Raw genomic sequence first — 21,591 nt, forward strand, 5'->3', positions numbered from 1 at the left:
TGACAACTGCTTTAATAACAATAGGGTTTCGTTCTCTCAGAAACACAGCCTAGTCAATGGAATTAAATTACTACTTAGAGGGAAAAGACTAGTTAGTAACTCCATTATCTGGAATTTCTCCTGCAGGGTCTTCTGCTCTGCCTTATGCAGTGCAGAAAAATAAGGTACTCGTAACGTAAAAAAATGGCCATGAAAATCAATGGCACAAGTTGCGGTCTAAACCTGTGCATGCATACTTGTAAGTTTAATGTGACTCATGAGCTAGAGCGTCAACAGATGAGAGTTTTATGGCACGCTCGCGACTGGTCACTCACGGATCTTTGCGGGACATTTTGTCAACGCTGCGTTCCTCCTGTGCACCTCCCGCTACATCTATCTTTTCCCCCACTTCAGAATACTACCCAGAAAATCTGATTCTTCTGGCTGTAATGCTAATTGGCACCATTTCCTGCCATGTGTAGGAGACCTTGTGCCATAAAACCACCATGTGATTGTTGCTGCTTTCTCTTTCTTCCCGGTGCGAAGAAAGAGGAAGCTGCTCATCCCTATTGTGGTACAGAAGCAGGAGGCAACGCGACCCTCCCCTCCACCCCGCTGGCTGATGATCCTCTTAGTGTTCAAGGGTTACAGCCTAAGGGCCAAGCAGATGTTTGGCATTCAATTCTGGTCTGAGGACGGAACATCTAAAAAGCAGTGGAGGGAAAGGACCCTTTGGAGAAGACAAGCGCTGAGCTGAGGAGGTGCTTCCTTCTCCCTCCCCACTTCTCCCTTCATTCCCACCCACCCCCACCCCCACCCTTTCCCCCCAACTTGGTTTCTCAGGGGCATAGTTGCTGCAGCTTGGAGACAAACAGCTGGGGAGTGGGCGCACAGGGAAAGAGATGGGACAGGGAGGCTAATGACCACCTTCCCTGTCTGCCCAGATTCTACTTTTTTTGTGGCAATGGAAGTCTTTTCCTTGGGGATGGGGGTGGTGGTGGAGAAGTGGCTAAATGGGAAGGCTTAAACCTCCCCGATCCCAGGCAGTAGTCCTGAACCAGGTCAGGGGTCTGCCTGCTTATGTCAAGGGGAAAACGTCATCAGGATCAGCTGCAAATGACGTATTTAATATCACATCTCATTTGGCCCTCAGGTGCAGTTTTCACTGAGGAAGTAAACCTGTGTCTGCACCATACTACTTCAAACTTCAGGTGGGGGAATCACATGGCTGAACATTCCTCTAAGAAAATATTCCTCCCCATAAAAAGGTCGCATGCCAGGGAGAAGACTAGGCTAAAACCTGATGTCTAGTTTTTATAAGTGGAGATTAATATTACATGTGAGTCCACACTATTATTATTATTATTATTATTATTATTATTATTATTATTTATTTATTTATATAGCACCATCAATGTACATGGTACTGTACAGAGTAAAACAGTAAATAGCAAGACCCTGCCGCATAGGCTTACATCCTAATAAAATCATAATAAAACAATAAGGAGGGGAAGAAAATGCAAACAGGCACAGGGTAGGGTAAACAGGCACTGGGTAGGGTAAAACTAACAGTATAAAACTAACAGTAACACCTTCAGTCTGAAGTAGTACAGTCGCAATAAAAAAAGCCAAGGACTAGAAAGAAGTTCTCCTCAGCCATGAAGGGGAGCAAGTTCTCTTGCTTTGCAACACATTTTTCATGGGGGGGGGGGGGAATAACTGGCCGGTTGTTCACAGCCAATCCCCCAGAGAAAGATGCAGAGCAGAAATAGACGTAGAGCTCATAACACACAGTGCTTGGGAGACTGAGGGCCAAACTAGATGCGATGTTTGTCACGTAGTTTGCCCTTGCATCATTGATATATATATTTTTTAAAAAAAGACATAGCCTGTGTGAGGGGAGCTGATTAGCAGGCCCTGCTCCAGGAGACAATCTACACTTGTCTAGATGAAACGTAACAAGTTGGCAGAGATGACGTCAGCAGTCACGTGATGCTGTTGTTGTTACGTTTCTTCTGACTTTTAAAACCGTTCCACTTTCCATTAAAATCGTTTTAATACTAACAATGTGCCCCAACCTTTCGTTGTTTTCAAAGCCGTGTTTCAAAGCCATGTCTCGTGACCATGGTCTTTGCTTCCTGTGAACAGCAATTTTGGCTGAAGTGGGAGTGTTGTGTGTTGGGGAGGCTTTAACCTTGCTCCCCCAGCGATCCCAAGCAGTCTGGGAACAGTGATTTGGCTGTGTTGAGATCACTGGAGTGGGGAGGTTAAACCCTCTCCCCAGTGATCCTGTGTGTGTGTGTGAGAGAGAGAGAGGGGGGGGATATGTGTGAATGGTTATGCAAACGGCCAAAGGCAGAGGCGCACAAGTGAGGGCTTTGCTAGTTGAGGGGAGGGAGAGCTGGCACAACGAGACGAGGGGGAGGGGGACAGAGGCTTAATTTTTAAAAAAACGCTTATCTTTCCGGGCGCACGTGGCCCCTTTAAAACGCTGCAGGGCTTCCCTCGTCCCTACGCGTCGCCCCGCCTCCCTGCCATCCCGGCAGGTCTAGCAAAGCTCAGAGTTACAGGAAGAAGGAGGTTTACTTCAGAGACGACATAATGAAGAACGTTCTAAAGAAGAGTGTGCCGGGGAAAAACGATAGAAGAAAAGGTATTTCGGTTGACTGGGCTCAAGTTGCATTTCCTAACGTAGCAAGGAAGGACACAACAATGCACTTAAACAACGGTGTAATGAATAGTGTAGATCCCCTCCAGGTTTTGGAGGGTCCTAGGGCCAGGCACCCACCGTGGGGGACCTCCCTCAGTGAGCCTACCCTCTCCCCGCCATCGCCAGCTGATGCTCTTGCTTCTCATCCTCTTTCGCGTCACTGCTGCCACTTGCTTGTTTGACAGGCAAAGAGCCAGTGACCAAGTCGGCATCTACTGCTCCTTCTCACCACTACCAGTGTCTGGTCCAGAGGTGGGTGAATAAGCAAGTCGCAATCATGAGGAGAAGCAGTGACTCCAGAGGGCTGTCGTCGTCGGGCTCCTGTGGGGTGTGAGCACTTGGCAAGTGCCTGACCAATGCTTACCCTTGACTCTGCCCCTGACTGATTGGATCAGGACCATGGCATGTGGGGAGGAGAGCCCCCCTGACTCCCATCACTCCTGCTCTTCACAATGGGAGGAGGACTCCCATTGGCGCCAATTGGACTCACCGTGTTCACACTCAGGCCCAAAGAAGCCAGGATAACATTGGCAGGTGTAGTTCCCAATGGTCTCCACACACTCGCTGCGCTCATTGCAAGAGAAGGGATGGCAAGAAGCTGCACAGCAAATAGAATTGGGTTAGAACGCCACCAATTTAAATCTGCTCAGGGCTCTTACAAAAACTGCCTTTGGCAGGTTGTCTTTGGAGGAGCCAGGGCAATGAAAATGGTCAACGGTCTACTTCAGGTTGTAGTATAGATGTAGGAATCCTAAAGCCTGTTTCCCCAATGTTCAATCCAAGTTGTGATCATTCCTTACAAGAAGTCCACTAACGCTGTCATATCAATCCCACCCCCTCCGACTTACCTTATTGCCCCTTAACTCCCTTGCCTGGCTCCTTTCTGATACTGGAGAAAAATGCCTGAAGTGATGGAGTGTGGGGAAGCCAGCCTGGGAAGCATTTAGGCCCTGCCCCTCACCCACATGTCCCTTTGGCTGTAAAAATGAACAACCAGCTCCACTTTTTATTTGTGGACGGAACAGCCACGTGAAGAGCAAGTGTTAGAACGTTCTTCTCACAAGGAGCTTCTGAATTTATTTATTTATTTATTTATTTAGAATATTTATATAATATTGATAAAGGTCAGGGCTGGCGCTGCCATAGAGGCAGCTCAGCCGGCGGCCTACAGCGCCAAGCAAAGGAGGGCGCCAAACAGCGCACCCGGAAGCTGCTCTCCTAGAGCGGCTTCCGGGCGTGCTGTTCCAAAGCTGCCGCCCCGGCCACCCCCCAACCCCAGCATCCTGGCTTTGAAGCCAGCGCCCAGCCGGAAGCCGCTCCTGGCTTCGAAGCCAGGATGCTGGGGTTGGGGGGGGGGGGGCTTCAGAACGGCACGCCCGGAAGCCACTTCCAGGCGCGCCGCTTCGAAGCCTCTGCCCCGTCCCCCAACCCCAGCATCCTGGCTTCGAAGCCGGGAGCGGGCACGGGGGGGCGGGGCCGAGGCTTCGGTACGGCGCACCTGCCTAGGGCGCAAAATAGTCTGGCACTGCCCCTGATAAAGGTTATGTACAAATCTACCCCAAAACCAAAAGCCACTGTTCCCCCCCCCCCCTCAGCAGAGCAGCCTAGTTCTCCTCTTGCCCCACCCCACCTCACCTTCATAACAAAATCAACAGATCAGCAAATGCCCGTTTAATTGCCCGGTTTTGCCCCTTTCCCCCCTTTTCCTTTGTCCTTTTTAAAAGATGTTTAAAGAACCACCTGTATCTTAACATTCATTTGGGATGATAAATTGCTTTGTGGGAGGAGATTGATTTGTGACGTCACAGGCATCAACCAACCATTCAGCCATAGGCACAGCCAACTTCTTCTGCAGATTAGCAGAGATGTTTTCCCCTGAATTAAACTCTGGGAGAAGTGGTTCTCTTGCACAGTGAGTGCACCCCCAGAATGGCCAGACTGCTCAAGTATTACTATTTTTTGTACACACCTGAGTTCAGTTATTCCAGAATTATCATACTTATTGTAGGGCTTTCACAGATAGTGTTTTTCATACAGGGGTGGAGAGCGGGTTGTGTAGGTGACAACCCAATTCTTTTTGCCATAGCAACACTTCTGTTTTGGGGTTTTGCAGTTTTGCATTATTAAATCTAGTTGCTGTGGGATTGTGACTCCTGCCTCACCCAATGCAGCTATCTCGTGTAATATCATGTGTCTGCATTAGTGTCACAGGAACTTATTGGATGGTGTGTGTGTGTGTATGACTTGGTTCACACGTAACAACAATCCATAGATTAAACAGTCCATGGGTTGTCGCTCATGATTGGGAGAAAGCTGCCACGCTGCCTCCCACAAGCATGGCACTTCTGCTTTTTCTACACGACTCACAATTGGCTCCTTAATAGAATGTGATATTCAACCATGGACCGATGGGCTGTTTAGCCCCCAAACAATTCACTGGTCTGGGTTCAGATGTCATTTTCAGCAACCTATGAAAAAGCAGCTCATAGGTTGCTTAGTAAAAGAGAAGTGCTGCTTATCTCCCACTCATCCCTGACAGCCTTGGTAGTGCATTTTACTTTATTGTCCATTCTATTGTGCATTTCAAGTTACTGTCTTTCCCTTCAGTTCTTCTGTGATTTTTAAAAATTCCAGACCTCCTTTTTATTGTTTATTTCTGTGCATTGAAAAGCAGAAATAATCTACATCACAGGAAACAATCTACTTCACTAAGAGCATTTCTAAACAAGGCTTTTATTGCATAAATGTGATTGGTCACTCAAGAAGTTTGTGGGTCCTTTACACAACGTCGTCAACCTTCAGGGCATCTCCCATGCTTTTTGACCTTTATTTCGCTTTTTAAAAGATCAGAAATAACCTGATAAAAAATGTTAATCCAGTATATCGGCAGCACCATCTAGTGGCTCTATAACGAAACATACAGAACGCCAAGAAAGGAAGTCCTTGGATCAAAGAACGTGTCCGCCCATGTAAAGGAGCCGATTTTTATCCCACAAAAAATCCTGAAGCAGAAGCCCCAGTAAAGATGTGGGGTTTTAGCTTCATGTGGTGAAGGCCTAAGCTTTGCTTGCTTAGTTTCTGGGTATCAGGCTGCTGTTAAAGGCACAGAAAGTAGGGCCAGCAAAAAGCAGAATTTAGACTGCAGTCTTCTACACATTTTCCTGGGAGTAAGCTCCATTATAGGACTGCACTGTTAGTTAGGGTGACCAACTGTCAGGATTTCCCCGGATTTGTCCTGGTTTTTGTTCTTTCCATGGTGTCAGGGGGGATTTTCTATAATTTTCAATAATGTCCTGGAATGACACACCTTCCCCTTTAAGGCTGCCATTAGCATGGCAGGAGGGAGTGGCATGCTTTCTTGAGGCACATCATTCCCCCACCCCGAGCTCCAATTGAGGTCTTAAAGGGGAAAGTGGGTCATTCGTGGACATTATAGAAAAGGCCCCAATTGGAGTGGGTGGTAGTGGTACAGAATGAAATCCTTTCCCCTCCTCCACTCCAATCGGGTTCTTTAAGGTGGCGGGGGAATAACGTACTTTCTGCAGGACTCAGAAAGCTGCTTCCCCCCCCACACACACACACTAGGTGTCCTCTTTTTTGGTTTCCCAAATATGGTCACCCTACTGTTAGTATTCAGAAGCTATGACAAAAAGCACAAAATTGAATGTTTCATTACCTTTGTAGCACAGTGCCTTTTTCAGCTTATCACAACGTTCATCATTCCACTTTCCAGCTTCCCGATTCCTCTTAATGTAAATCTCAACGCAGTCCTGGTTGAACCGTCTGTTGTTAGGCTCCCGCAAAGCCCAGTTCTCGGCGTCTTTTGTCAGGGGCTTCTGGGTTCCCACCCAGGTCCAAGTGTTGTTAATTTTCCGGATCCCAATCCAATAGTATGACGGATAGAAGGGTAGGAAACGATTAAGATGGTCAATTTCTTCTTTGTTTTGGATCGCTACCAGGTCAGTATAAAAGGTCTGGCAATATCGCCTGGCATCTTCCCAATTCAGCTCTGATTGATCCCCGTAGTGGTAGGTCCAGGCACCCACAGAAGACCAGAGCCCTGCCAGGGCAACAATTAGCATTAGAAAAGCGCACAACGTTCATTGCACGCAGACCATGATGAATAACAACTGTACCCACAACGATTGCAAGTGCTGAGTAACGTTCATCTAGCATCGACAACATGCAAGGCATTCTACAGAACACAAATGATGTCGTCCTTGCCCCCCAAAAGGAAGGGCTACCACCTTTTCAACCCAGGGGCTTTCTGATTCTTCAAGAGGTACAGCTTTCCCAACACAGAGGCCATGGCTAGACCAGGCCTATAACCCGGGATTGTCCCGGGATCATCCCTGTGCATCTAAATAACACACAGGGGATCCTGAGAGCAGGCAGGGACGCCCCCTCCATTTGCCTGGGATAATCCTTAGGTCTAGCTAAGGTAGGCTGACTATAGGCACCGGTTTACTCCGGTAACCACCGGGGAACACGCAGGATCCGGAGGATCCGGAGTGGGCCAATGAAACACCGGGACTTGGCCGCGGCCGCCTTACTTGCGTGCAGCCGTTTTTTCGGCTTGAATTTAACCCCAACTCTTGCGAGAATCATGCGAGTTGATGGCTGCTGGCTGGGTCTGGGAACTCTCGCAAGACCCAGCTAGCAGCTGAAAACTTGCATGATTCCCGCGCGCGCCTGGAAGCTGCGCTGGCCGGGTCAGCGCAGCCACAGGTGCAGCGGACAAGAAGAGGCGGTGGAAGTGAGGCGGAGAGGGGACACAAGCTGCAGCGACAATGGCAAGACAAGCGAGGCGGACGCGGGCGGAGGACAAGCCACAGCAAGCTGGCTGGCAGAGTAAGTGCCGTTGCTTGTGGCGCGGCGCCGGCCGCCGCCGCCGCTGGCCCGCCGCGGCCACGTGGCCGCCAAGACACAAACGCGCCTGGGAGTTGCGCCGGCGGGTTAGGCTGCGCCTAGAGGTGGGGCGAAAGGGACTGGTCCCGTCAGGGGCAATTTGGAGAGGGGTGGACTGAGGGAAGCCCGGGACTGGGAGGAGGAGAATGGGTAGGCCGTCATGTTGTGCTGCCCCCATTGAAAAGCATAAGATGGGTCTCTCTGCACCCCCCTTCTTTAGGTAGTGGGGCGGTGGTCGTCATGTTTATAAGAAGACAAGGAGTTTGTCTTTGTGGAAAGGAAACTAGGACAGCCCGATCCTATCCCTATATGTGTTTACATAGAAGCAAAGTTCATAGCGATCGGTGTGTGTGTGTGTGTGTGTGTGAGAGAGAGAGAGAGTCATGCAGTAGGGATGCGTTTGCTGGGTTTTTTATTTTTGGGGGTGGTGGTGTATCCTTCCTTTGGTGAGATAAGTAAAGATGCCAGAAGCCTAACCACACTAGTACTAAAATTAAACAATGGTGAGGTTATATATGAGACTTAAATGGTGGAATTTATACCCCCTCCCGAGCTTCCCCACGTCTTTTTTCCCTCTGCCTCCCCCCCCCCCCCCATGATGTTGACAATAAGAACTCCTGGTCTGTATGTAATGACAATTGCCTTGTGCTAATTATGGGGAGGGAAAGAGGAAATTGAAACCCTACTTTTAGTGCTTGGTTGGGAATAGAGTAGGGCTGAAAATATGCTATGTTCCCCCCCCCCCCGCCTCAGTTTGGGGAGAGTTCATGTTCTCTTTCTGCCTTATGATGTGGCTTTGGAAATTCCCTTTGTGATTGTGTATGTCATAGGGTGGCAAAATGGTCTTGAGAGAAAGAATCCTGATAAGCTGAAGACTCTTGTCATATTTGGAACCCAGGACCGATTTCTCCCTAATTGTGCATGTGTGTATGTAGAGGGGAAACATAGATAACAAAGGGGCAGGTCTGGAGAGGTCTATGTCAGAAATAATACTTAGGATGGTAATTTTACATGTTGTCTGAAAGTGCTTTCATGTGATATACATCTTGATATCTAACAACTGCCCTGCATCTTCATTGCTACTCTTTCTGCACAGGTCTCCAGACAAGGAAATAACTTTGGGCCATTTCACTTGCATGTGATGCAGTTCTGCAAAATTTCCTTAGCATGTGAAACAGTTGTGTAAAATGTACTTGAGCCTTGAATCTTACCTGCTTCTGAAAAATGGATGCTTTAAATCCATATACTTATGCTATACTGTGTAGTGGCACGGTTTTTAGGGTGAGCTGAAATAAGTGACGTGTTTGAGATTGCATTTAAAAGGAACTTGCCTGTGAATTGTAGCTAACTGCTTTGAAGGTGGTTTTGTTTTATTGTGTTGAACATACACTTAATGTGGATTCTTTGGTGTTCAATACAACTGAACTTTAAAATTAAGAATTGCAGTATGTCCAGATTATTTTTGCCTTGGACAAGAAGTTATACAGTTTTTCAAAGTTGAAATCTATGTTAAGGGAAGTGTTGTTGTTGTAGTTCTGTCCCTTTTTCCTGCGTTTCACGACAGTAACAGATTTGTTGTAGGATTCAGAGATGCTCAGTGATCTCTTACTGTCTTGTCTTTTAGATTCTGGTTTACAACACTGCATAAATACATTATCATGCCAAAAACGAAGTGCAAGTTCACACCACAGCTGATGGCCAAATTTACCTGTTTCAAGAAGGGTCGTGATGAGAATGAGGCTGAGTGCACCATATGCAGGCCTGGCACTTACGTGTCTGTTGCACATAAAGGTGCTTTGGATTTGCAAAACCATGTGGACTCATATTGTATTTTGTATTTGTGTTTTTAGTCTTGATGTTTTATTACTTTTTTATGGTTTCAATTTTTGTGACAAAATGGGCTAAAAGCCTATTGAAAGAAGTTTATGGCAATTGATAAAATATTGCTGAGATTTTGTGATTATATGTTTCTACAATTGTATATTGTTTTTCAAATGCCAAGCCATGGTGGACCTCCTGGGTGGGTTACGCAGACCACCAATTGGGAACCACTATTCTAATGTTTTCTATGACTGTTGTGGTTGTTTATTAAGTTATAAAAATAAAGAAATAGTTTTATATAAGTGTTAATTTTTTTTTAGTATTTAATACATTATTATAGTAGTTGTGTGCCTTTGGCACTCATTGGTTGCTATCATTTACTTTTTGTGAACCACCCAGAGAGCTTCGGCTATTGGGCAGTATAAAAATGTAATAAATAAATAAATGTGACCGAGGCCACACCCCCTTGGGGGCCGGACATGTTGAGTTGGCTCCACCTTGGGGGTGGGCATGTTGGGGTGGCCACGCCTCCTGAGGGCGGCCATTTTGTCCTCCTTTTTGGTTTCCAAAATATGGTCACCCTAAGCTAAGGCCAGTGTAAGGATGAGCTGCACCTGTTGAATGTATGCCTAACATATTGATATTAAAAGCACAAAATCCTTGACCATTTTAAAATGGCAGATGTAAGAAAAGCAAGAAGTGAACGCCCTGCACAGACGTTTATCTCCACCTATATCTCTGATTAACCATGATCCCTTTCTGCAGTAGGGTAGAACTTGAGGCCCATGGGCCAGTGCAGCCTATCTGGGCTCCCAATCTGGCCTTCCCCATGTCACCAGTTGGTTTCCCGGGGTTTTGTGCCTCTCTTAAAGGTTAGTTAATGGCCGTAAGAGTTTTAAGCTAAAATAGGCTGGTATTTTTGTTCCCACCCCTTTCCCCTTTGATTCAACCCCTTCTGTCTTTGACACACACACACACACACTGAGCTTTTCCAAAATTGAATTTCATCATCAGAATTGCAGAAGCTGCCCTCTGCTCCCCTTTTCTTGCATCTTCTCTCTAGCACCCTCCTAGAACTGGATGCGGCAGGGTCTTGCTATTTACTGTTTTACTCTGTACAGCACCATGTACATTGATGGTGCTATATAAATAATAATAATAATAATAATAATAATAATAATAATAATAATAATAATAATAATCAGCTAAAATGGCCAGGTCACATCCTGCACAATTTAGTACAGCTTCTCTACTTCTCACCCAGGCTTTTTTTTATGGCAGCAAACATCAGCAGAGCTGTGGCCTGACCACCCACCCCACCCTACAGCTTTGAAACTGTTCTTGTTATTTTACATTCCCCATCTCCCTGAGTGGCAAGAAATTCCAGAGGCAGGTTCATGCCTGTGGGACAAATGAGAACTAACAAGAGAGGGATGGGGGTGGGGTGCAACCCTGTTAATTCCAGGATGATCAGGGGTCTGGAAACAAAGCCCTAGGAAGAGAGACTGAAAGAACTGGGCATGTTTAGCCTGGAGAAGAGAAGATGGAGGGGAGACATGATAGCACTCTTCAAGGACTTGAAAGGTTGTCGCACAGAGGAGGGCCAGGATCTCTTCTCGATCCTCCCAGAGTGCAGGACACGGAATAACGGGCTCAAGTTACAGGAAGCCAGATTCCGGCTGGACATCAGGAAAAACTTCCTAACTGTTAGAGCAGTACGACAATGGAATCAGTTACCTAGGGAGGTTGTGGGCTCTCCCACACTAGAGACATTCAAGAGGCAGCTGGACAACCATCTGTCAGGGATGCTTTAGGGTGGATTCCTGCATTGAGCAGGGGGTTGGACTCGATGGCCTTGTAGGCCCCTTCCAACTCTGCTATTCTATGATTCTATGAATTCTGCTCAATCTCTCATCAGCTTTTGATACCATCAACCATGATATCATTCTGGATCGACTCCATGGGATGGGCATCGGAGACTCTGTGTTACCATGGTTCCGATCCTACCCATGGAGCCGATTTCAGAGAGTAACATTAGGTGACTATTCCTTGGCTCCTTGGCAACTGAGTTATGGGGTTCCGTAGGGTACCAGCTTGTACCCAATGTTGTTTAACATCTATATGAAGCTGCTGGGAGCAGTCATTAGGAGATTTGGAGCCAAGTACCATCAGTATGCTGATGACATGCAACTCTGTCTCCCTGTGACATTATTATTATTATTATTATTATTATTATTATTATTATTATTATTATTTTTATTTATTTATTTATTTATTTATTTATATAGCACCATCAATGTACATGGTGCTGTGAGGCTGTGCAAGTCCTGGACTCAGTAATGGGCTGGATGAGGATCAATAAACTGAAACTGAATCCTGGCAAGATGGAAGCCCTGTGGGTGAGTGGATCTCGAATCCAGGAGATAGGCTCATTGTCTGTTCTGGATGGGGTTGCACTCCCTCTGAAAGATCAGGTTTGTAGTTTGGGGGTACTCAGACTCATTTCTGTCGCTGGAGGCTCAAGTAGCTGCCACGGCTCGGAGTGCCTTTTACCATCTTCGCTTGGTTCGCAACTACGGCCTCTCCTGGACAGGGATAGCTTGGCCACGGTGGTACAGGCATTGGTAACCTCAAGATTGGATTACTGCAACGCGCTCTGTGTGGGGCTGCCCTTGAAGCTGCTCCAGAAGCTGGAACTAGTGCAGAATGCTACAGCTCGGCTGTTGTCTGGAGCTGCCCCTTTCCAGCATGTAACTCCTCTGCTGAGGGAACTGCACTGGCTGCCTGTTTGCTACCGGGTCAGGTTTAAGGAAGGAACGCCTCCTCCCATATGTACCTACCCAGACCTTAAGATCATCTACAGGGGGCCTTCTCCATGAGCCCCTGCCAAAGGAAGTGAGGCAGGTGGCTACTAGGAGGAGGGCTTTCTCCGCTGTGGCACCCCGGTTGTGGAACGAGCTCCCCAGAGAGGTCCGCTTGGCGCCTACACTGTACTGCTTTCGTCGCCAGCTGAAGACCTTTTTATTCACTCAGTATTTTAACACTTAATTTTAACTTAAATTTAAATTTTACTGTTTTAACTCTGTATTTTAATCCTATATCAACTTTGCTGTGTGGTTTTATCCTGGTTGCGCTTTTTATACTGTATTTCGTAATTGTGTTTTAAACGGTTGGGTGTTTTACTGTGGTTTTAATTTTTGTGAACCGCCCAGAGAGCTTCGGCTATTGGGCGGTATAAAAATGTAATAAATAAATAAATAAATAAATAAGGTTCCTGTACTTGTGTACAAAGCCCTAAACAACTTGGGACCAGGATCTGATCTGGTCCTCCCACACTAGAGGCCTTCAAGAAGCAGCTGGACCACCATCTGTCAGGGATGCTTTAGGGTAGATTACTGCACTGAGCAGGGGGTTGGACTCGATGGCCTTGTAGGCCCCTTCCAACTCTGCTATTCTATGATTCTGTGATTCTATGATCTACACTACTGCTTATAACGGTTTATAATGGTTTTAACAACTGTTCAGGCCCAGGACACATTACATATACTGTTTTCAAACCGTTTTTTAAAGTGTTATATTCTGTTTGGCCCAGGATACCTGAGAGAGCGCCTTCTCCTTTACCAACCTGTCCAGTCACCAACATCATCTGAGGGTGTGTTCCTAATGGTTCCACATGGACCTATGGTTTGAATGGAGTCTACCAGGGGAAGAGACTTCAGTGTGGAGGTCCCCTTCCAATGGAATTCCCTGCCTTTGGAGATCAGGCAGGCGCCAATGTTGTACTGTTTTCAGTGCCTCCTGAAAACATAATTGTTCCAAGCAGCTTTCCTTGAATGACTGGCTGCGGTTTTATCTAAAGCATGTTCTTTTCAAATGTAATTTTTAATGGTGTTTTTATTCTTTTATTCTATTTGTTCACAGCTCCAAAATCTTCAGATAGGGAGCGAAATATACGGCAAATAAATAAATCAACACTGGGGACTTTGGCCAGATCTACTCCAAGCAGGATATAGCACTATGAAAGCAGCATGAAAGCGGTATCTAAGAGACAGGAGTGGTATGAAAGCGGTATATGGTATGTGTCAATAGGCCCCAACAGTTGTCAGTACACTGCAGTACCGCTATAAAGCAGTAGTGTGGCTCCTGCCTCTTTCATAGAGCTATATCCTGCTTGGTGGGTCATCTTCCTGAACTCTGATGGGAATTACATTCCAAGTTTGGAGAAAGATTCCCAGGTATCCATGATCACAACCATTGTTTTATTAAACCCCTGGCTGTCATAAGATAAACTGTCGGCAAAACCAGTGATAAACTCACAACACAACCTTCGCTTTTTAAAAGATTGTTTGCTATGAGCAAAATGTTACCATTGTTGCCATGCCAGCAAATTGACCCTAGCAATAAGTGCTGAAATGTCTGATTTTGATGGGATTGCCAATGAAACATCCTAGTTTGCATCCAGAATGGTGTTAGCAGTAGAATCAGGGCAGCAGCATACACATTACTGTCAGGGTTTATTCTAAGCATTTTTTCCCCAACTGCACAAGAAACTTGCAGCACATGAAGCTTGCTGTTTGCCCTGTGAAAGCAAGTTTTTAGATAGTATATATAGTCTGCTTTTCTTGCTTTGTTTGCCACTGACAGACAAAAGCAATTTCATGAAATTCCAGATAGAAGAAGAAAGTGCTTCTCATATTGTTTCCATGACAATTGGTTCCAGGTCTGACTTTTAACACAAAGAAATCTAATTTTCATGTTATATTTTAAAACATTTGGGCATAAATCCACCAGGAATTGGTAGAGAACCTATTAGAAGCAAGGCATTTTACTATAAGGGAGGGGGGACTCTGAGTTAGGAGATGGCAGGACTCCCTCTATCAAAGGAACAAAACGGACAGACGCTACTGCAGTGGAACAAGAATACCGTGTCTTAGTGAAAAGTTCTGTGGAAATGCACAAATATATCAAACTGGCTTTATTGGAGTCTGGATGTTTTGTGCTGTTTGGCCAACTCAGGCCATAACTAGACCTAAGGTTTATCCCTGGATTGTCATGGGGTCAAACCTGTTCATCTAGGTGACACACAGGGGATCCAGTGCTCAGGCAGGGGCGAAGCCTGGATGATCCCAGGATAAACCTTAGGTTTAGCTGTGGCCTCAGTCTGTAAAACCTGGCAGTCTGTGGGGCCTATGAGATATGTGGTCTCCTGAAGAGCCTGTGCTGAACTGAACCTTCTGGAAGTCCATTCATGTAATTTGAGTATTCTTCAAGGATTCTACAGTTCTTCAGAAGGGTGAAGGACTAATACTGACAAACAGGAACAACAAAACCCCAATGGATCCTGGGAAATGGAGCATCTGGAACAATCCTATCACAGTGAAAGCATCCTACAGGTCTCTATGGTAAAGCAATATCCAAGGCCAATGGAAAACTAGCAGACAAAGTTGGTGCTTTCCCCTCCTGCACATTTAGGTGCAAAGAAACTAACTCTGAGTGCATACTCTGAGTAAGGTCAGGGCTGGCGCTGCCATAGAGGCAGCTCAGGCGGTGGCCTAGAGCGCCAAAGTAAGGGGGCGCCAAACAGCGTGCCAGAAGCCGCTCTCCCACAGCTGCTCTGGGAGAGCGGCTTCCAGCCGAGCGCACCGTTCCAAAGCCGCCCCGCCCCCGCCCCCCAACCCTAGTGTCCTGGCTTCGAAGCCAGGAGCGGCTTCCGGCTGAGCGCTGACTTTGAAGCCAGGACGCTGGGGCGGGGGGCGGCTTCGGAACGGCGTACCCGGCTGGAAGCCGCTCACCTGCCTAATCTGGCACCAGCCCTGAGTAAGGTAGCATCTGTGGTACATTGTGGTACATAGTATTTAAAGTCCATATGCCCAACTGCATAAAGACTTAGTTTCCATTGCACAACTTTTCCCCAGTTGCGCAAAATGTATCCAACTACACATTAGAACAAACCCTCCTGATTTCTGCTTACACAACTCCCTCCCCGCCCCAACATCTTGCTTCATATCCTTCCATGACAAGTTCAATGTAAAGTTAAAACTTCCTTTCAGTAACTCTAATGAATACTTACCCCAACTAATGATAGCAAACAATATCATATGGTCATCCATCCATCTGTACCACAGTCTTCCACCGGCCACACCCTTTGGGTCAAAAATAAGAATTTATTAAGCATGGTGGGATATGATAAGAGGATTGGTAAGGTCTTTCAGAAAGGAACAGTGGGGAAGTTCAGGTAGACTCAAACACTGAGACTCAAGGTGTGGAACTGGGAGGCAAGGGGTGAAGCGTGGTGATACCTGGAAGGGACAGGGTGGCATTTGGTCATCAGTGGAGGAACATGGGATTGAAGCAAGCAAAACAGAAAATAGTCTGCCTTTGCTCTTAATGCTGTCCCAGCAAACTGAGATTTTACACCTTTTCCTGGAGACCCTGGTAAAAAAGGCCAAAGCTCTGAAGCCTCAGGACAATCTTGAGCTCTGACAAACTTAGAGCTCCATCATACCTACTTTTATTCCTGGTATGCATCTGCGATTTCCACCTCCATTTCATTAGCACATCAAGTGCTGGTCACTTCCATGTGTGTGCATTCTTGCACTATTTTGCCTTGTTTACCTTTTCACCTGTGCCGGCTCACGCTTCCTGATATTGCCACTGTGCTCGCCCCAGCCCACCCCTTTTCCTTCCCCCTCCAGTTCATTGGATCTTGTGGTTGATGGACATTGTGATGGATGTGGGCACCTCCCCCCCCCCCCCCCCGCTCTGGTTTTGTTGTCAGAGCTCTGATCCCTTTTCGGAGAGTCGATCCATTATAGTCAATGGGGATTAACTAAAATGCTTAGAGCTCTGTAACTTTTAAAGATAAAGACATGAAACTTGGCACCATGATAGCTCTTACCTAAGGCTTTAGCCATGGCAAGTTTGAGTCAGATCTGTTCACCCCTAGATTTTTAGGAATTTTGTAAATTTGGAATAACTGTTCCATTGTAGTCATTAGAAATTTACATAGTGCCACCTCAAGAAACTAACTTTCCCAGGATTCCCAGGATGGTTAAAACATGTAAAACTGATACAATATTGTAGGGCAGCTATCCCTTGAGGCCCAGGTATAAAAGAGAGCCAGTATGGTTAGCCCTGGGCTAACGTGTTGTACTCCACATGGCAGGTTATAGACATCTTTTAAAAAATGCAAGTAAATGGGGTGGAGGCCTTTGTACTTAGGGCCAAACCAGATACGACAGTTATAGATCCCTGTGTTCAAACCTGAATCTGTCTCAGTCGTTTGGAAAGGGAGGAGAGTCCAGTTTCAACAGCCCAAGTGTGAGGAATGCTGAGCCCTCCACGCACTGCTGACCTCCTCTTAAGTCTGTCCGCCCAGGTGCTTTCCCCTTCAGTTGAGTTGATATGCTAGAAATGAGCTCAGCAGGAAGGAAAGGGCCTGTAAGGAGGCAAGTGATTCGGATTCCTTGCTGATGCAAAACTCCTGCTGTTAAAATTGGGCCTACACACTGTACGTGGTTGAGGCAGGTTGAGGTTTGAACACACCCTTCTGCCGCTTTGACCGTGATGTAGCTTGACCCTGATGTGTGCAGTGGGAACAAAGCCCTATGAGGAGGGACTGAAAGAACTGGGCACGTTTAGCCTGGAGAAGAGAAGACTGAGGGGAGACATGAGAGCATTCTTCAAAGACTTGAAAGGTGGTCACACAGAGGAGGGCCAGGATCTCTTCTCGATCCTCCCAGAGTGCAGGACAGGGAATAATGGGCTCAACTTACAGGAGGCCTGATTCTGGCTGGACATCGGGAGGAACTTCCTGACTGTTAGAGCAGTACAGTGGAGCCCATGGCCTGGGGAGGTGGTGGGTTCTCCCGCGCTGGAGGCCTTCGGGGGGCAGCTGCGCAGCCACTTGTCGGGGATGCTTTGGGGTGGATTCCTGCATTGAGCAGGGGGTTGGACTCAATGGCCTTGGAGACCTCTTCCGGCTCTGCTATTCTATGATTCTAAGTCTCTATCGAGGGATGTTCAGCCCTCAAACGTAGAATCATGGAATAGCGGAGTTGGGGGGGGGGCCTCGGAGGCCATCGAGTCCAACCCCCTTTATTACTTTATTACATTATTACATTATTTACTTTATTACTTATTTACTTTATTTATTATTTACTTTATTACTTTATTACATTATTAGAATGTAAGCCTATGCGGCAGGGTCTTGCTATTTACTGTTTTACTCTGTACAGCACCATGTACATTGATGGTGCTATATAAATAAATAATAATAATAATAATAATAATAATAATAATAATAATAATAAATGTTGGACTGGGAGTCGGGAGATCTGGGTTCCAGTCCACACTTGGCCATGGAAACCCATTGGGTGACTTTGGGCCAGTCACAGACTCTCAGCCCAACCTACCTCACAGGGTTGTTGTTGTGAGAATAAAATGGAGAGGAGAAGGAGGATTATGTATGCCGCCTTGGGTTCCTTGGAGGGAAAAAGGCGGGATATAAATGTAATAAATAAATAAATAAATAAATAAATAATAAAAGGCAGATCACAACCTTGAGTGTATAAAGCTGTATACAAATAGTGGCAATATTTTACAACTTCTTATATTTCAACAGATGTGAGAAAAAAATGGGAAGAGGGATAGGACAGAGTTGAACCAGAGACTTGCATCATTAATATAAGAAATCAAAGCTTCTCTCATCCAGGGCCGGATCTACACTACTGCTTTAAAGCGCTTTATAACAATTTTATAGCACTTTAAAGCAGTAGTGTAGATCCTGCCCAGGTTCAACAAGCAACTTGTGCTACATCTCCCTTCCTAGTAATGCAAAATTTATCTCCAAAGGTCCAGAAATGTAGGGAGAGGTTTAAACATCTGCTCCCAAATTGTTTATGAAATACATGCTAATGATACATTTGTAGATAGTGCTCAGAGCTCAAGTCATGTACTAAAATATAATTATGCTTTTTATTCTGTATTTTGTATTTGTGCTTTTAACCTGTTGGTTGTTTTATTATGGTTTTAATTTTTGTGAACCGCCCAGAGAGCTTTGGCTATTGGGCGGTATAAAAATGTAATAAATAAATAAATAAATAAATAAATCAAACCTAGGCATTCTGCATACTTTTTTGAACACATTTTAATCACTAAATAAATCTCAATAGGGTTTTGTTTTCCAGTTTGGCTGGATTATTCCCATCAGGTTACACATTTTCCAGTTTGGCTGAATCATTCAAGAGGCATTCCACACTAGAGGCCTTCAAGAGGCAGCTGGACAGCCATCTGTCAGGGATGCTTTAGGGTGGATTCCTGCATTGAGCAGGCGGTTGGACTCGATGGCCTTGTAGGCCCCTTCCAACTCTGCTATTCTATGATTCTATGATTCCCATTAGGTTACTCATGCAAACATACATGCTATACATCCATTCTGTTTTCCCACAAACTGTATACCATAAGGGCACAATCCAGCAAAAACTAGGCTGAATCCTATTGAAATCCATGGCACTCCAGCTAGTTATAACTAAGGCAAGATCCACACTTTGTGTCAAATCATTTTGACTGTAGAATAAAAAGCAGGAAATATATCACTATGAAAGCGGTATATGGAATGTGGTTTGTGCCCCCAACAGTTTCCAGTGCACTTCAATACCGCTACAAAGCAGTAGTGTAGATCTAGCACAAGTCCCATTTTGAGCTTTTTCCCTTCCCGTGTTTAAATTCAGTGCTGTACACACTCACTCATTCTATAAGAGGGTATCACTAGGCAATACTACAGTGGTGATGCCTTTCTCCATCAGGGTTATGGTCATCTTCTGTAGTTACATGTGGAGAAGGTATTCTCCAAAATGCTGCTGTATTCCATTGTACTGTCAAAGGTACAGGTAATCTTCAGAGTGAGCTCACAGCAAACCAAATACTCCCTTATTCCTCAAATTTAGATGTTCAATTTGCCACATGTCCAGGAAGAAACGGCACTTACCATGTTTCACACAGATCCCTCTGATGTCTCCTTTCCACAGTTCTCCTTCTGTGGGTACTGGATAGGCATCAGCAGCATTAATACCTCCTTACTCAGTGCAGGCTTCTTGTGCCAGCACTTCCTCTAAACAGGATTGCATCCTTTTCCTATTGCCTCCTTCACTGTACCGCCCCTGTCACAACTACATGCAGTTAACTCCTTGGCAGCTATTGGCCTAGGCATCTAACCATGTCTTTCTCAGACGTTAGGTAAACTCAGCTCAATTCTCATATATTTTAAGGACATGATACCAATAGTAGTAATACTAGTGGTAGCAGCAGCAGCAGTAAGAGACTGGAAGTACTAAGGGCATCCATTTCATGTGGAGTACCCACCCACACTAAATCTACTTGCTAGTAGGATGGCCTGCAAATTCTGTCAAAAGTCAGATTGGGAGTGAAATCTATGTACTGAAATGGGGTGTGCAGAGGTAAACATACCTGTGATGCTTCAGTCAGTTTTTGCTTCTCCCTCTTGTGCTGCAATCTGTTCTTTTCTGCCATGTTAATACTGCTTCATGTATGGGCTGAGTTCATAGTCACCCCACATCATATGTATTGAAGAGTAATCCATGCCATGCATAAAAATATTAAAAATATAAGGAAAATAGAAGTCCAACTCAAAGGTTACAAAATACTGTGTGACCTTTTGCGTTCCCCAGATCTCTTCATCAGACAAGGTGGTAAACAAAGCAAAAACTTGGGGGGGAGGGGAAAGGCTGATGTTTAAACCATGGACCTATTTCACATGTAATGAGAAGCCACTGTGGGTGAGTTTCCCTGCAGGTCTACTTGTTGCGGTGGTGGCTGCCATTTTGAATATTTAGGGTGTGCTATAGCTTCTCATTACATCAGAATGGATTGCTGGGGTGGTTGACAAGCCACCTGCTACCCTAAAGCAGCCCATGAGTTCTGGCTGGCTTGTCAACCATCCCAACAACAACCCACCCTCGCTGGGTTTGCACATAGTGAGAAGCTACGTGCACACACACACCCCCGCTGTGTTCTGAATAATCAAAATGTCAGGTGCTACTGCAACAAGAAGTCCTATGGGGAAGTTAACCCATGGTACCTTCTCGTTACCAGGCCATGGAATCTGCATATGGTTACATTCTTAGGATGGAAAATGGGAGCAGGCCATAGACATTCAGATTGGGCTCTATCAGGTACAGAGATGGTTTCAGGTTGCACCTGGGATCCTCCCAAGGCTTGCTGAGAAAAACAAACAATGCTTGATTCCCCATAAAATCCATCTGCTACTAAAGGGCCATCTCCATCCTTAGGCAAAATGTCAGCCATTTCCCCCCTCCCTGCCCTGGTTTTTGTTTTGTTTTTTACTTTGTTTCCCATCTTGCCTGATGTTCTGGATAACTCAAAAATTTGCACAGTATTTTGTGACCTTTAAGTTAGCCTAGTAAATGTATTATGGTGAAATGGACTTTTTAAACTTAATTTTGGGATTTTTCTGTTGCCAAAACATCTACCCTCACTGTTTATAAATTGCTGTTTGTGTCGGCTGCCAAGAGCTATGTGACCTCCGCAGAGGGGTCAGCTTTCCATTTCCTACTCCTGTTGAAGTGGCGGCAGTCACTCATTGTCTTAGCATCACGAACATATCATGCTGGAAGGCTCCCAAAGTCTGGCACAACAAAGATCCCACTCTAACTCACCCGACCCATCCTTAGTTAATGCTTTTATAAGGCTGAGTCAAAAAGTGCCCCCCTTTGTTTCCCATGGGAAACAAACAGAATGAACTTGAACTCTTATTACATGAAGGCAAATACGACTTGATAGGTATAACTGAAACTTGGTGGGATGACTCCCATGACTGGAATATAGCAATTGAAGGATATAACTTGTTCAAAAAGAACAGAAGAAATAGAAAGGGAGGTGGAGTTGCACTATATGTTAAAAATACCTATCCCTGCACAGAAATACAGGCGGATCAGACTGGGAGCCCCGTTGAGAGCATCTGGATTAAAATAAATGGGGCAAGGAATAAAAAGAATATGATAATCGGAGTCTACTACCGACCACCCAATCAAGGAGAAGACGAGGATGAAACTTTTGAGAAACAAATTGCCAGTGTTTCAAGGAAGTGTGATGTAGTAGTGGTGGGGGACTTCAATTACCCTGATATCTGTTGG

The 21,591-nt window shown here is 45.6% G+C and overlaps 1 protein-coding gene across 2 annotated transcripts in view; it reads right to left on the minus strand.

The window, feature by feature from the left end:
• Positions 1 to 19,502, minus strand: part of SELP (selectin P) — a 59,004-nt gene extending 39,502 nt beyond the window's left edge. Inside the window, exons 1-4 of one of the 2 annotated variants that reach the window (XM_063133718.1) lie at positions 19,407 to 19,502; positions 15,489 to 15,561; positions 6,366 to 6,749; positions 3,180 to 3,287 (exon numbers count right to left, since the gene is read on the minus strand). In XM_063133718.1, coding sequence (XP_062989788.1) covers positions 3,180 to 3,287; positions 6,366 to 6,749; positions 15,489 to 15,561; positions 19,407 to 19,409 — 568 coding nt within the window. In that variant the 5' untranslated portion in view covers positions 19,410 to 19,502. The remainder of the gene's footprint in view (positions 1 to 3,179; positions 3,288 to 6,365; positions 6,750 to 15,488; positions 15,562 to 19,406) is intronic. The other variant, XM_063133728.1, reaches the window with a different exon arrangement.
• Positions 19,503 to 21,591: the final 2,089 nt, after the last annotated feature.

Source organism: Elgaria multicarinata, chromosome 1 (assembly GCF_023053635.1).
Source record: "Elgaria multicarinata webbii isolate HBS135686 ecotype San Diego chromosome 1, rElgMul1.1.pri, whole genome shotgun sequence".
NCBI classification, from domain to species: domain Eukaryota; kingdom Metazoa; phylum Chordata; class Lepidosauria; order Squamata; family Anguidae; genus Elgaria; species Elgaria multicarinata.